The sequence below is a fragment of the Chiloscyllium plagiosum genome, unplaced genomic scaffold (genome assembly GCF_037043375.1).
Source record: "Chiloscyllium plagiosum isolate Xiang-an unplaced genomic scaffold, Cpla_swu_hap1 HiC_scaffold_48, whole genome shotgun sequence".
Lineage (NCBI taxonomy): Eukaryota > Metazoa > Chordata > Chondrichthyes > Orectolobiformes > Hemiscylliidae > Chiloscyllium > Chiloscyllium plagiosum.
In genome coordinates this window covers 11,731,949-11,748,635 of record NW_028270186.1, presented here as the reverse complement: position 1 = coordinate 11,748,635, position 16,687 = coordinate 11,731,949, and the positions used below count along the sequence as shown (strand labels likewise).

The 16,687-nt window shown below is 50.4% G+C and overlaps 1 protein-coding gene across 3 annotated transcripts in view; it reads left to right on the top strand.

The window, feature by feature from the left end:
• The window catches only part of LOC122543124 (fibroblast growth factor receptor 1-like), a 146,473-nt gene extending 130,018 nt beyond the window's left edge, over nt 1-16,455 (top strand). For all 3 annotated transcript variants that reach the window (XM_087984353.1, XM_043681460.2, XM_087984354.1), the window contains exons 12-18: nt 440-550; nt 1,869-2,059; nt 2,983-3,105; nt 8,440-8,510; nt 9,575-9,712; nt 11,833-11,938; nt 13,619-16,455. In XM_087984353.1, the coding sequence (XP_087840479.1) occupies nt 440-550; nt 1,869-2,059; nt 2,983-3,105; nt 8,440-8,510; nt 9,575-9,712; nt 11,833-11,938; nt 13,619-13,795 (917 nt within the window). In that variant the 3' untranslated portion in view covers nt 13,796-16,455. The remainder of the gene's footprint in view (nt 1-439; nt 551-1,868; nt 2,060-2,982; nt 3,106-8,439; nt 8,511-9,574; nt 9,713-11,832; nt 11,939-13,618) is intronic.
• Nucleotides 16,456-16,687: the final 232 nt, after the last annotated feature.

Here is a 16,687-nt window from a genome sequence, read left to right as displayed (position 1 = left end):
GAGAATGAGATTTGAGATACCTGGAAGCCATGTTGGAATGGTGGAGCAGCCCTGACTTATCTTATTGTGTTGTACAACTATCCCCTTGTGAAGATTTGAATAACACTCATTAGCTGTGGGGCCACTTGCAGACAGCAACTGAAATCAGGTGAGGGAAACAGGAACCTATTGTCACATCTGCACAGGAGATAATCACAGTAACATAGGATAAAGCTGCTTATCCAGAACCTAGAGAGATGAACCTTTCCTCAAGGTCAAATCCAAACAACGCAGCTTGTTAATATTGGGTGCAGAAAGAATCTGAAGGTTACCCTCAATGTTGTGTTGGCACTACCCTTTTTAATTGAAACCTGGTGGGTCTGTTGGCTGTGCCCCTTGGCTTATCGCTGGGGGAGGTGCCCGGTGTAATGAGCACTCACATTGCTGCCTTTGTTTCCAGGTGATGCCACCGAGAAGGATCTGTCTGACCTGATCTCCGAGATGGAGATGATGAAGATGATCGGAAAACACAAGAACATTATAAACTTGCTTGGGGCTTGCACTCAGGATGGTGAGTGCTGGGTGAAGGGTGAGGCACTCCCTCTGAGACACACTGATCTTGACATCTTCCTTCATTCACCAGTTCCGTCTCAGCCTCAGTTTGGAAGGGATTTATAACCACTTTGATGGAGCTGTCTGAGAGCCTGACCCAGTACACTGTCCTCCCATCCACTTTCTCAGGCTGGTGTGGTAGTAGCTGATTCCATGGTTCAAACTGATGCCCACGAATGGTGGGTGTGCCCCTGCATGGACACTGTCCAAAACCTCGGACCAACTCCACCCAAGGCCTTCGCCCATCAGTCAGCTCCCTCCCCTACCACCAACGCAAGGCGATTTGCCCACTCTGCTGCACCACTGGCTCAGAGCACCACTGCTGGCATTCACCTCTTACAGCAGCACATTGGAAAAGTGTGACCTGTATCTCTTGGGAAAGCTGGGCTGGTGAGGAGGAGAGATACGGGGACATGTGGGAATGCTACAAGCCCCAGCCCCACACACCATCCTGCCAAATGCCTTCCTTCAGTGCTGCGGGGTCACAGCACTATGGCTGTACCTGCACCACATGCATTGCCAACAGTGCCACCTTCTCCCGGGCACTCAGTGCTGACCCAGCCATCAACAAATCCCATTTACAATGAGAGTGATGCCGAGCTGTGAGAGAGCCTAGCTTCTCCTGGCAATGAGGAGCTTCAGTCTGTGGGGCAGACACAGTATCTGCAGTAAGCTGCCTGGATCATGCCTGGTCTGATGTCCATTGACACAGTGCCACCTACCCTGACAGGGAAGGCATGGGCACCAGTACAAAGCCATGAGAGATGGCATTGTGCACCATCTTCAAATTGGCAAAAGGGAAACTCCCCAGAGGGTTGGAAGGTCAGAAGGGATCACACCACAGAAGGGTTGGTAAACAGAAGAGGTCAGTTTGCAATAGGAGGGTCAACCAGGGAGACATGGGAGAGGTGGGCACAAAGTGTCAGCGGATGTTCCAGTGGGTGACCAAGGGGACACTGTGCTGCCGAGGGTCCGGTTTCTCTGGTTGGGCCTCCCCCACCCAGACAACATCCCACATAGGAGCTTGCCCATGGTGCCCTGGGCTGGACCAAACCCCTTCCCCCGGGAAGACAGACCATGGGGTGATCATTGTCACGTGACCCTTGATGTCGATTGGCCACCATGTCTGTGAAGGGCACAGTGACTCCACATCACTTCACCCCTCTCAGAGTATTCAACATTGGCCTGACATTGTGGAGGTTGCCATAGAAATGTGGTGCTGTCTTGTCCTTCCATGGTTTGTGTTGGGGGCACTAACTTTGGCCATTTGTCCACAGGCCCTCTGTACGTTATTGTTGAGTTTGCCTCCAAGGGCAACCTACGTGAATACCTGCGAGCACGCCGTCCCCCTGGAATGGAGTACTGTTACAACCCCAGCCACGTACCCGTCGAGCAGCTCTCCTTCAAAGACTTGGTGTCCTGTGGTTACCAGGTATCCAGAGGCATGGAGTACCTGGCATCGAAAAAGGTGAGGAAGAGGAAGGGGGGAGTCTGTAGAACAGAATACCTCAGCCACGGGTTTCACAAGCTCAAGCACCAGCTTGTGTGGAACATGATTCCATGAGAATGCTAGCACCATCTAGAAGGGCAGAAGGACATGGACAGAGCTCTCGCGGTGCCCTTCGGGACTCAGGGAGAGCACAGCTGGGGCCTTCTGAACAGTTCGGGTCTGTATATGGAGGGAAGGCTGATTCACATTCACACACATGGAGTGCTACAGAGGTTGGAATGATTGTTTCCGGAGGTGGGAAGATTGTTTTCTGTGGAGTAATTCCAACAAAGTGTCCTCTGCTGTCTGATGCTTCTGAGGTTTAGGATGGTCTTACGGCAACGTCGGATTCTGAGTGGACTTAACAGGAATAGAGACGGTCCTGTCTCTCGCTCTCTCTTGCTGTCTCTGTCTTGCTCTTGCCCTCGCTCGCTCTCTCGCTCTCTCTCTCACGCTCTTTCTCGCTTGCTCTCTCTCTCTCTCTCTCTCTCTTCCCCCACGTCTCCGGAGAATGGGTTGACCATTTTGGGAAGAGATGAGAAAGCAATTCCCTCCCGATGGATATCTGGATCTCAGGATTGTGAACCTTCATGTGCTGAGTGTATTCCAGGGTCAGAGTTTGACAGCTGTTTTGATGCAGGGAGAAGGGAGGGATATGGGGACAGGCTGGCATCGTGAGCTGAGTGAGACTGTGGGCCAGGATTTGGGTGGGGGAGAGCAGCAGATGCCAAGGGTTAGACAGTTTACACCTGCTCCACAATATGTGTCTTTGTGCATTGATGAAGCCAGTACCTTGGCTATCTGTGTCCAGATACCAGCCCTCACGTCGGGTGGTGAAATACCGGAGGTTGGTGGCGGTTTGGAAGCTGTGCAGATCATGTAATGAGACTTTCTCTCCTCAGTGCATTCACCGGGATTTAGCTGCAAGAAACGTTCTGGTAACTGAGGATAACGTGATGAAAATTGCTGATTTTGGGCTGGCGCGGGATATCCACCACATCGATTACTACAAGAAGACAACCAATGTGAGTGTCTCTGTGCGTCTGTGTCTCTGTGTGAGTGTGTGTGTCTGTCTGTCTGTGTGTTTGTGTGTCTCTCGCTGTCTGTGTCTGTCTGTCTGTCAGCAGACAGCAAGCAAAGTTAATAAAACTGTTTAACAAGAAGGAAGAGAACACAAGCTTCCTTGGGTGTTTATGGGCTCACATTAGACTCTTCCAACTCGGCACTGTCCTCATGACCTGTCCTACCTGTCCATCTTCCTTCCCACCTATCCGCTCCACCCTCTCCTGTACCTGTACCTTTCCCAATGTCATCTACTGCATCCGTTGTACCCAATGTGGTCTCCTCTACATCAGGGAGACAGGACGCCTTCTTGGGGATTGTTTCAGAGAACATCTCTGGGACACCCACACCCACCAACCCCACCGCCCTGTGGCTGAACACTTCAACTCCCCCTCCCACTCCATGCAGGTCCTGGGCCTTCTCCACTGCCAAACTGTTACCACCCGACGCCTGGAGGAAGACCGCCTCATATTCCGCCTTGGGACCCTGCAACCACATGGGATGAATATGGATTTCAATAGTTTCCTCATTTCCCCTCTCCCAACATTATCCCAGTCCCAACTCAGCACCACTCTCTGGACCCATCCATCACTCCCCCCCCCCCCCCCCCCCGACCGAGCACCTTCTCCCCCATCTTCATCCACCTATCAGTTTCTCAGCTACCTCCCCCCCAACCCCACCCCTTGCATTTATCTCTCAGTCCCCCAGCCCACAAGCCTCATTCCTGATGAAGGGCTTGTATCCAAAACGTCAATTCTGCTGCTCCTCAGATACTGCCTGACCGGCTGTGCTTTTCCAGCACCACACTCTCAACTCTGAGCTCCAACCCTCAGTTTCAACTAACATTATTGAACTCTGTATTGAGTCCTGAAGGCTGCAGGGTTCCCAAGTAGAAAATGAGGTATTATTCTTCCAGCTGATGCAGAGCTTTGCTGCACTGCAGCAAGCCTAAGACAAAGATATTATCAAGGGAACAAGGTGGTGTGTTCAAGTGGAGGATATTCCCGGAAATACATCCAGGGAAGTTATTTGGGTGGAACTCAGAAATAAGAAAGGGATGATCACCTTATTGGGATTGTATTATAGACCCCCTAATAGTCAGAGGGAAATTGAGAAACAAACTTGTAAGGAGATCTCAGCTATCTTTAAGAATAATAGGATAGTTATGGTAGGGGATTTTAACTTTCCAAACATCGACTGGGACTGCCTTAGTGTTAAAGGTTTAGATGGAGAGGAATTTCTTAAGTGTGTACAAGACAATTTTCTGATTCAGTATGTGGATGTACCTACTAGAGAAGGTGCAAAACTTGACCTACTCTTGGGAAATAAGGCAGGGCAGGTGACTGAGGTGTCAGTGGGGGAGCACTTTGGGGCCAGTGATTCTATTCGATTTAAAATAGTGATGGAAAAGGATAGACCAGATCGAAAAGTTGAAGTTCTAAATTGGAGAAAGGCCAATTTTGGCGGTATTAGGCAAGAACTTTCAAAAGCTGATTGGAAGCAGATGTTCGCAGGTAAAGGGACGGCTGGAAAATGGGAAGCCTTCAGAAATGAGATAACAAGAATCCAGAGAAAGTATATTCCTGTCAGGGTGAAAGGGAAGGCTGGTAGGTATAGGGAATGCTGGATGACTAAAGAAATTGAGGGTTTGGTTAAGAAAGGGAAGGATGCAGATGTCAGATATAGACAGCAGAGATTGAGTTAATCCTTAGAAGAGTATAAAGGAAGTAGGAGTATACTTAAGAGGGAAATCAGGAGGGCAAAACGGGGACATGAGATAGCTTTAGCAAATACAGTTAAGGAGAATCCAAAGAGTTTTTACAAATATATTAAGGACAAAAGGGTAACTATGAAGAGAATAGGGCCCCTCAAAGATTAGCAAGGCAGCCTTTGTGTGGAGCCACAGAAAATGAGGGAGATACTAAATGAATATTTTGCATCAGTATTTACTGTGGAAAAGGATATGGAAGATATAGGCTGTGGGGAAATAGATGGTGACACCTTGAAAAATGTCCATATTACAGAGGAGGAAGTGCAGGATGTCTTGAAACGGTTAAAGGTGGATAAATCCCCAGGACCTGATCAGGTGTACCCGAGAACTCTGTGGGAAGCTAGAGAAGTGATTGCTGGGCGTCTTACTGAGATATTTGTATCATCAATAGTCACAGGTGAGGTGTCGGAAGACTGGAGGTTGGCAAACATGGTGCCACTGTTTAAGAAGGGTGGTAAGGACAAGCCAGGGAACTATAGACCAGTGAGTCTGTCCTCAGTGGTGGGCACGTTGTTGGAGGGAATCCTGAGGGACAGGATGTACATGTATTTGGAAAGGCAAGGACTGATTAGGGATAGTCAACATGGCTTTGTGCGTAGGAAGTCATGTCTCACAAACCTGATTGAGTTTTTTGAAGAAGTAACAAAGAAGATTGATGAGGACAGAGCAGTGGATGTGATCTATATGGACTTCAGTAAGGCGTTCGACAAGGTTCCCCATGGGAGACTGATTAGCAAGGTTAGATCTCACGGAATACAGGGAGAACTAGCCATTTGGATACAGAACTGGTTCAAAGGTAGGAGACAGAGGGTGGTGGTGGAGGGTTGTTTTTCAGACTGGAGGCCTGTGACCAGTGGAGTGCCACAAGGATGGGTGCTGGACCCTCTACTTTTTGTCATTTATATAAATGATTTGGATGCGAGCATAAGAGATACAGTTAGTAAGTTTGCAGATGACACCAGAATTGGAGGTGTAGGGGACAACGAAGAGGGTTACCTCAGATTACAACAGGATCTGGACCAGATGGGCCAATGAGCTGAGAAGTGGAGATGGAGTTTAATTCAGATAAATGCAAGGTGCTGCATTTTGGGAAAGCAAATCTTAGCAGGACTTATACACTTAATGGTAAGGTCCTCGGGAGTGTTGCTGAACAAAGAGACCTTGGAGTGCAGGTTCATAGCTCCTTGAAAGTGGAGTCGCAGGTAGATAGGATAATGAAGAAGGTGTTTGGTATGCTTTCTTTTATTGGTCAGAGTATTGAGTACAGGAGTTGGGAGGTCATGTTGCGGCTGTACAGGACATTGGTGAGGCCACTGTTGGAATATTGTGTGCAATTCTGGTCCCTTCCTATCGGAAAGATGTTCTGAAACCTGAAAGGGTTCAGAAATTATTTACAAGGATGTTGCCAGGGTTGGAGGATCTGAGCTATAGGGAGAGGCTGAACAGGCTGGGGCTGTTTTCCCTGGAGGGTCAGAGGCTGGGGGATGACCTTATAGAGGTTTATAAAATCATGAGGGGCATGGATAGGGTAAATAGGCAAAGTCTTTTCCCTGGGGTGGGGGAGCCCAGAACTAGAGGGCATAGGTTTAGCTTGAGAGGGGAAAGATATAAAAGAGACCTAAGGGGCAACTCTTTCACGCAGAGGGTGGTACGTGTATAGAATGAACTGCCAGAGAAAGTGGTGGAGGCTGGTACAACTGCAACATTTAAAAGGCATCTGGATGGGTATATGAATGGGAAGGGTTTGGAGGGATATGTGCCGGGTGCTGGCAGGTGGGACTAGATTGGGTTGGGATATCTGGTCGGCATGGATGGGTTGGACCGAGGAGTCTGTTTCTGTGCTGTAGAGTTGCAGTTAACTGAAAGCTCAGGGTTGTTTTTGCGAGCAGTTGACATTGCTGACTGTACCTTGATGGCCAGGCTTTGTGGAGTCAGGAGGTGAGTTAGCTGCTGCAGGATTCTTCCCCACTGTGTTTATTCAGCATGTGTCATTGAGTTGATCAGGTAGCAAGGCCAAGCAGAGGTCCTGAGACGGTCATCTGGTGAGTGGTCACTGGGGGGGTGGGGGTGGATGACAGGATTGTTATTTTTCCAGCAGTTCAGTCCAGCAGGGTGTGGAGCAGGGACTAGGGCACACCCAAAACTAGTCTTCACCTTTTGACTATATGTGCGTTGGGGAAGAGCAGAGTTGCAGAGTCTTTCTCCATGACCTGGGAGAGACGTTCCTGAAAGCCTGGAGCTTGGCTGTTGGTCATGAGGATGGCGCAGGTGGTTGGAAGGTCCATGAAAGCTGGTGGCTTCCACCCAAGATTGGCCAGTGAAGCCATTGAGGTTTGAGCAACCATTTTGTCGGTAGTTTGTGAAAGGCAGGTGAATAAATCGTTAAGGACAAACACACTAAAAGGAGTGAGAGAAACTGATTGCTCTTTCTGAGGGCTGGTGTAAACTAGATGGGATGAGTGGCCTCTTGCATCATCATCATCATCATCATAGAGGAAGACTGGGACATGCCTCAGCTCATCATGCCTGCTTTACGGAGAGTTCCACTTTGCAATCCTAATTGTTTGGGTCTGGAAGACCACACAGCACAAGAGGAGGTCTCTCGAGGATGTTGGAGCAATCCTCAGCCAAGCCCAGATCCCGGCTGTCTCCTCAGGTACCCAGTGGAATCTCTCCTCAGGGTTGGAGTTGGCTATGTTCAGTCACGACCTGTCTGCCACGTTCGAATTCCCCACTTTCGGTTTGCTGTCCATCAAATCCTGAACCCATCCTCGTTGACCATCCCCTGGACAGTGTCTCGCTGCAGATTGGCTTCCACATGCTTAACCACTTTACTCAAGTCGCAATTCAATCAATGCATGGGTGATTTTTTTTATTGGCTTCTAACTTTGGCACAATGTGTAAATGAAAGCAGGTCTCTTTTCCACCCCACCCAAATCCTTTCTCAAGTTTGACAACTTCCATCAGGTCACTGGCTTTGCGCAGGAAAAGGGCCCCCAGTCTGTTCAACCTGTCCTGATAAGTGGGTCCCAGTTTGGTATTTCTAAATCCAGCTTCTCCAATGACACTGTCTCCTTTTGACATGACGGACTCCAGATCTCTGCTCAGGACGCCAAGGGGGACATGAGCAAGATTCGATTGACACGTAACATGACCCAAAAGCATTGCGCTTGCCTCTGGTGCGACCTGAAGACCTGGCCTCAATCCTAGGGTGAAATCATTGATCATGCACCATGTGCCCAATACAGTCAGAATCTTGCACACACCCCTCCCCAGGCTCTGTTGTCCCACCATCCGTGCTGAACAGATGGAAACACTGGGCACCCATGGCGGTGTTAGCCTGCTGTCAAACAGGGACATGATGCTGGGAGCTCGTGTCTCACCCGCTGCTCGCACAGGGTTGGCCTTTTGTTGAGATGTATGCTGTTGGGAGAGTGTCTTGTGTTCTTACTCGGTTGTGTTCACATGTTGAAGGTCTCACTGCGTTTCTTCACACCTTGTTTAATCCTGCTCACTGGTTTTTCAGGGCCGGCTGCCTGTCAAATGGATGGCCCCCGAAGCTTTGTTTGATCGGTTTTACACACATCAGAGTGACGTGTAAGTACCGCCAAAGGGATGAACTACCCTGACCCTGCCAGGTGGATGAAATAACAACATTACCAGAAGCTTCCGTAATCTTCCAATCCCTCCCTTCACAGGAACATGATTGCACCCCCGTTGACCCTGACTTGGGCAATTGACAAGGCTGAGCAAGAGTAGGGTTAACGGAGTTAATATCTTTTATCATTGAAGCAGGCCATTCAGCCCATCAACCCTCTGACAACCCCCCCCCCCCCACCCATCCCTGCATGTCCCATGGTTAACCCACCTAGCCTGCACATCGCTGGACATTCTGGGCAATTTCCCATGACCAGTCCACCTCGACCTGCACATCTTTGGATTGTGAGAGGAAACCGGAACACCCGGAGGAAGCTCACTCAAACACGGGGAGAATGCGCAAACTCCACACAGGCAGTCACCTGAGGCTGGAATCGAACCTGGGACCCTGGTGCTGTGAGGCAGCAGTGCCAACCACTCAGCCACCGTGCTGTCCTAAGGAGGATCTGAAAGGAGTTGTGGGGCAAGGGGAAAGGGGGTAGGTTTTGGCATTGAACATAGGGGGGGGGGTGAAGGGTTGGTTGAGAGAAGCTCCAGGCTCCAGGCCAAACCAGTGGAGCTCGTGAACAGCAGGAGTCAGGCCTGTGGCCTGTTGTTCCTGACTTGCCAAGTGGCTGGTATCTCCCAGAGTGGGGCAAGGGAGAGTTTGAGATGCAGCCTCATGTCTGCCTCCTGAGCCACTGGTAACAGGAGAGAGACTGCAATGAGTGCCCAGCCTATTGCCAGAGCGGAGAATGGTCCAAAGGGGTGCAATTTTGCCAACTGCCTGATTGTCGTTGAGGGCCCAACAGCCCGTTTTGCACATGTGTGTCTGTGTGGGTGTGGGTCTGTGTATGTGTGTGTGTCTGTATGTGATTCTGTGTGTGTGTCTGTTGCATCTGTGTGTGTGTGAGTGAGAGTGTGTGTGGGCGAGTGCCCTAATATGTTGTGAATCACTGCCCTCTGCAGGGTCTCTGTGAGTTGGTGCTCTGACCAGAAGCTGTTGTTCCTCTTCCCCCCCTCAGCTGGTCCTTTGGTGTGCTGCTCTGGGAGATCTTCACACTGGGCGGCTCACCGTACCCTGGCATTCCTGTCGAGGAGCTCTTTAAGCTGCTGAAGGAGGGACACAGGATGGACAAGCCCTCCAACTGCACCAATGAGCTGTGAGTAAAGAGGACACACTGGGGTGTGGCTGGGGTATGCTACAGAGGGAGCTGGAGATGGAAGCAGTCACCTCCATCCCACCACTTTGGTAATGTCCGAAGGACTCGGCTGGAGAGGACAGCAAGTGTAAACTTAACATGGTGTTCTCCCACCGAGACATGGGCACTGAGACTAACATGGCATTCCAACTTTTTCACACAGAGGGTGGTACGTGTATGGAATGAGCTGCCAGAGGAAGTGGTGGAGGCTGGTACAATTGCAACATTTAAGAGGCATTTGGATGGGTATATGAATAGGAAGGGTTTGGAGGGATATGGGCCGGGTGCTGGCAGGTGGGACTAGATTAATTCAAAATATTTGGTCTGCATGGATGAATTGGACCGAAGTGTCTGTTTCTGTGCTGAACAGCTGTATGACTCTCGGACAAGTGGATAAGGTGGTATAGAAGGTGTATAATGGGCTCACCTTCATCCATCAGGGCATTGAGGGTAAAATTGGGAAGTTGTGTTGCAGCTGTATAAGACTTCAGTTAGGCCGTGTTTGGCATATTGCATACAGCTCTGGGTCACCACACTACCGGAAGGTTCTGGATGCTTTGGAGAGGGTTTTAAAATGGGTGTTGCCTAGATTGAAGTGTATTAGCAATATGGAGTGGTTGGCTAAGCTTGGGTTGTTTTTGCGAGTGTATTGGAGGTTAAAGGGCGACCTGATAGGAGTGCTTTTGATACAGCAAGTCCCACCTCCACCAGAGGAATATAATAACATCTCTGAGCAGATCGATTAGAAAATACCCACAAAATCAGGGCACACCTGGCCAGGACGGAGAGTCCAAGTCTTTTTCCCTGGGATGGAAATGTCAAATAGCCAGGGGGCAGAGGTTTAACGTGAGAGAGGGAAAGCTTCAAAGAGGTGTGTGAGCAAAGGTTTTGACACAGAGGGTACTAAGTACCTGGAACATGCTGCCAGGGGGAGGGAGGGGGGTGGTTGGAAAGCAGATATGATGACAACATTTAAGCAGCATTTGGACAGGCTCCTGAGCAGGCAGAGAGTAAAGGGATACAGACCATGTGCTGGCAGATGGGATTAGTTTAGAATGACATCATTGTCGGTACAGACATGGTGGGCCGAAGGGTCTGTTCCTGTGCTGTACTGTTCTGTGTTCACTGAGGAAAGTTCCAGTTGAACAGTAAGCTGTTTCTCTCCCACAGTTAGCAAGCACCAGGTTTTCACAGGACGAGCCCTGCTTGGGGAGTGGTGGTAAGGTGGGGTGGGCAGCGCCCTTGTAGTAAACCGCACACCGTGCCCCTGGCCAGACCCAACCAGCCAGCTGCCAGGCTCCATCTAGTGATCCGGGACCCCCTGTATGACCGATCTGTCCCATAGATGAGGTGCACCAGGCAGGCAGCTGATCACATTGCAGAGATCGATTTGAAATGGTCCTCCGTGCTTCAGAGAGACAAAGCTGGGAGGTTGGGGTGTACTGAGTATTGTGCAGGTGAATAGTGGTTGGAAAGAGGAGGGGCAGCTGACGGTGACATCCCGGGAGCTGCTTTATGTTTGTGACCAAAGACAGTGTCTGACCCATCAGCCTGTTCTGCTGTTTACTGAGGTCCTCTGGCTCTGTTTGTTCTGATCTGAGATCCACACCGCCTGGTGCAGAGACCTGAGGCAGGGGGCCTTATCAAACTGGACCCCATTCTTCACCAGCTCGATTCCATGACATCACATCACCTAAGTGCTTTGAAATGTTGGTTGTTTTATTCACTGAAGCCAATGAGACACTTGTCTCCTGTCCCCTTCTGTTCTCACTCTGCCCCTTCCTCAAGTCAAGTTCTGAAGCACTCACCAAAGGAAATCTCCAGGGTGTTTGCAGTGTTTTGCTTTGGGGAATTAAGGGAATCTTGCTGAGGTGCTGCCTGTGTGGAGGAAGCCCTCTTTTTGACCATCACCTCCAGAATACTGACCTGTGACTGAACTGAACTCTCTTTTCACTGGCTGCAGTGTTGAGGCTTTGGTAGTCACTCCAAACCAGACGAGTGAAGTGGACCTGTGTGGCAGTGGGATCTTGCTTTGCAGGGTGGGGTTGACTGGACTGAATGTGCTTCCTCTTCCTGCCCAGATACATGACAATGAGAGACTGCTGGCATGTAATGCCTTCCCAAAGACCCACCTTCAAGCAGCTGGTCGAAGACCTGGACAGGATTCTGGCAATGACTTCCAACCAGGTGAGGCATGGGTTTTGGCTGGGGAGAACTGAGAGCATGTGTGAGAGACATTTGGCCTGTACCAGCCCAACCCTCTGCCTGTCCAACACTGATAGACAGGGGAGCTGAGGTGGAACAGCAGCCCCAGTCTATTGATGAGCACGGGGTGACAGTCGGCCGTGTTGGTGGGCATGGGGTGACAGTCGGCCATGTTGGTGAGCACGGGGTGACAGTCGGCCATGTTGGTGAGCACGGGGTGACAGTCGGCCATGTTGGTGAGCACGGGGTAACAGTCGGCCATGTTGGTGAGCGTGGGGTGACAGTCAGCCATGTTGGTGAGCACGGGGTGACAGTCGGCCATGTTGGTGAGCACGCGGTGACAGTCAGCCATGTTGGTGAGCACGGGATGTCAGTCGGCCATGTTGGTGAGCACGGGGTGACAGTCGGTCATGTTGGTGAGCACGCGGTGACAGTCGGCCATGTTGGTGAGCACGGGATGTCAGTCGGCCATGTTGGTGAGCACGGGGTGACAGTCGGCCATGTTGGTGAGCACGGGATGACAGTCGGCCATGTTGGTGAGCACGGGGTGACATTCGGCCATGTTGGTGAGCACGGGGTGACAGTCGGCCATGTTGGTGAGCACGGGGTGACATTCGGCCATGTTGGTGAGCACGGGGGTGACAGTCGGCCATGTTGGTGAGCACGGGGTGACAGTCGGCCATGTTGGTGAGCACGGGGTGACAGTCGGCCATGTTGGTGAGCATGGGGGTGACAGTCGGCCATGTTGATAAGCACGGGATGTCAGTCGGCCATGTTGGTGAGCACGGGGTGACAGTCAGCCATGTTGGTGAGCACGCGGTGACAGTCGGCCATGTTGGTGAGCACGGGATGTCAGTCGGCCATGTTGGTGAGCACGGGGTGACAGTCGGCCATGTTGGTGAGCACGGGGTGACAGTCGGCCATGTTGGTGAGCACGCGGTGACAGTAACTTTCCACTGGCCCAGAGCTCTCACTCACATGAGTCATCCACACTGGCCAGGTCAGACACTGGCGATGGCCATAGTGGTTTTACATGTGGAGGGGGGGGATTATCCTCCTGAGGAATGGCTTCAACCTGACACTGCCTTACCCTCACTCAGCAGATTCCCAAAGCTTCTAGAAGCATCTGTTTCCATGCCAGAGGATGGAGCCCACAACAGCAGATAATTTTGGGCTTTGAACTGACTCGCATGTTGTCAGCCATTGTCCCCTCTGGCCTACCGGGGGGACAGCTGTCAGAAAGGAAAGGCCCAAATTCAGAAATAGCTGCCGGGCGTATTCTGAGGCGGGGAGAACTGAAATTGCCTGTTTTTAAATGCTACTGTGTGGACATAATCCAAACATACGATCACACTGGGCGAAAGAAACAATAATATTTGGCTTTGGGAAGGGAATGGTGAAAGGCAAGTTTTCAGCTGCCTGAGACAGAGTGTTGTAAAGAGCGATCTGAGGAGAGCTGAGAAAGACCATTTACAAAGAGCTCTTGGAATAGCCTGGATGACGTGTGCTTACAGACCCTGCAGAGTTTGGTTAACTTGGCCGAGCTTACAATCAGGCCTCGCACATTTCTGCTGTCTTGGTGGAGCCTCTCAGTTCCTGGCGAGTCACGGTGTTTATTTGGAGATTGAGTTCATTGCTTATTTTGTCTTGTTGGCTTTGCAGGACTACCTGGACCTGTCTGTCTCCTTGGATCAGTACTCACCCAGCTTCCCGGATACGAGAAGTTCCACATGCTCCTCTGGTGAAGATTCAGTCTTCTCTCATGAGCCTCTGCCAGAGGAACCCTGCCTTCCCAAGTATCCGGGGCACAGTAACGGATGCCTCAAGCGGAAACACTGAGACTGTGACATCTTGTTCCAGTCCAGCAGAACTCCTCGAGCTAGCCATCTTACCCACTGAGTCAAACCTGGTTTCTCTGCACAGCCGTGTGTCGTGGCCTGTGGATGTTTGTGCGGTCTTGCCCTCTGAGGCTCCTCCCACCACTGTTGACCAACGTCTGCCAGCTTCCCCTGTTTCGACAAAGCCATGAGCCATTTCCTGAGGTGATCTCAGCCATCCTAAAGCATTCTGGGGGAGGACAGGCAGCAATGGCAGCCTTGAGGAGCTGGACTGTGTTGAGCGCCTTTGCCTGCTGACCCCCCCCCCCACCACTCCCTCTCCCCCTGGTCGACAGGCCTACAAGAGGCAGCTTCATTCAGACAAATCTGACCAAACTGGTGGACTTGGAGCCAGAGTCGGAGGGATGGTCAACCTCCTGTCACTGGGGAGAAAGGCTCTACATGGAGTGGAGGACTCGGGGGGACTTTCGACAAGGACATGGAGGGATCTTCCATTGACCCCAATCTCCCCTGCACTGTCTCGCTGTGGACTACACTGAAGTTGCTGCCTGTTTCTCCCTGTGTCTCAGAGCTGGTGTTCTGGTAGGGGACCAACAGACACTAACTGATGCGTGTAAACAGACACTAACTGATGCCATGCCTTTTACACTTGGGAACCTGACTCCAACAGGGTGCAGAATACAGCTCGACTTACTTTGTAAATATAGCCAAATATGTATAAATATAAATATATTTACATGAATTTTTTTTTTTGTAAAGAGAAAAGGTGGTCCCCAGGATATGTACCTGTAGGAGTTAACATATAGATAATCTGTTTGTGTCTTGGCTTTGTTGTTAGCTTGGGCTTTCTGCAGTCTGTCAGTAAAAAAGGGGTTCAGAGATGAGGGCATTCTGGTGATGAATTTGGGATTTGCCATAAATAAAGGAAATATATTGGAGCTGGATCTGTTCTATCATGGGGACATAGGATAGCAGAGAGTTGGGTCTGAGTATCAGCCTCTGAATTCACTGGTCAGACGGGATATCATTGTGGACATTGGTGTGTTTTCAATGTTTGGTTTTTCTCTCCCTTGTGGGATATCCCACATGGGAGTTGTGACACCAGCTGAGAAAGTTGGCACTCTGAAACAACAACAACAACAACAGGTTTCTGTTGCACCTTTCTGAAAGATACCCCATTGCCAAGACAGGGGTGTTGGGTCATCCTGTCTGTGCAGCCGAATCACTCGGATTTCAATCCCCCCACCCCTCCACTGGGGTCAGGATGTGCCAGTGACAGAGCTAATGCCACACTGCCAACACCAAGAGGGGGTTCCAGTAATCTGCCACATTGAGAAATCTGAGGAAACTGGGTGAAGGCCTATCTGACTGGAACAGCCTGTCGCTCCCCCCCCCCCCCATCAGGAGTTTGATGTTCAGTGAAACCCTACTCACCCAATAGTAACCCCTCCCATTGTACAGGGTAGTCGGTATGAAGTTGCTGATGTCAGTGGTTGGGCACGGCGCCATTACAATGAAGATTGCCTCCCCCCACAGCCCACTCATGCTGGTTGGCTCCAACAGCATTGCTTCCTGTGAGCAGTAGAAACCAAGCCCACAGTGCGAAAGCAAGCAGTGTGGGCAAACCAGGATGCGTCGCATGAGCAGCAACAGCACAGACTTTGGTCAATACAAGCACTGTGTGCTGCTCTCTCCCAGCTAGTGGGCACATCAGCAAGCCATGTCAGGTTACTGTAGTCACACTGGTCAGTGGCAGGAGAGAGGACTACTCTCCCACCCTCACTTTCTCCTACTGCTGCCCCTCTGACACCCCCTCAGGAAATGCTGGTTGTGGACAGGTTACAGGCCTGTCTGTGAAGCTGCAGTGTCTTGGTAAATGTTCCCACACGAAGCATGTGTCAGACATGACAGCACACGAGGCCATATTGTCTCTGCACTGGCTCTTGGGAAGAAAGTTTTATTACCCTTACTCCCATGTCTCCTCAACAGACCAACAGCAGCTCCTTTTTGTGAGTGACAATTAAAACCCAGCCTCTCAGGCACAGCCGTATCGACTTGAGTATGAGAATTTTTTTGTTTTTGCTTTTGCCTTTTGGGTATTTTTTATTTTTTGTAACAGTTATTGTAAGTCTGTGACCTGTCGTTCCCCTTAGCTGTGGAGTCTGTTTCTCCCGGTCTGCTCTGCCACCACTTGTTGCGTGTTTGGTTTTCCACTCTGACCCCTCAGCCTCTGGGCACACAGTTGTCCTCATTCCACAGAACGGGTTTGACGAAAATCCCCCTACCCTGGAGATTCAGTGTCTTTGAGCTGGTAACATTGATTGCAGGTCTCATCAGACTGTTGCCTTTCCTGTGGGTGAGAGTTGCTCTAGCCACTATGTCCTGTTTGTATCCTGTGCTCTCAAAGTAAACCAGTGTGTGCCAGAGACAGCCTTGCAGCTCGCACTCTGGGTGGTCTTTCCCTGCTCTGAGTGAAAAATCACTGAGGGATCACACTTCGAGTTGTGCATGAGTAAACCTGCTTTACCTAATTTATTGTTTTTTTTAAATAAATGATTTTTTTTCCTCTTTATAAATGTTTATGCTGGTTTCAAAGTTGACCTGTAGTTATTCTGATATTTACCATTTTTGTGATTAAATTCCTCATGACATTTCACTTGAGGTTGTGGCCCTTTCCTTTTGTTCCTTTCTGATGTCCCTCTCTGTGAGTTCTGCATATGACCGGGTTTTCTTGTTGTTTTGCAAATTAATGATGGTGCAAGGCCTTTCTGCCCCTGCCCTGGGTCTCTTACTCTGGGCCAACATGTGCAGCTGTCGCCAGGCCTGGGTCCTTCCCAAGAGCTTGAGACCTTGGCCCGACCCCTGCCCTTTAACCTTTGTCCCCTATCCCTTT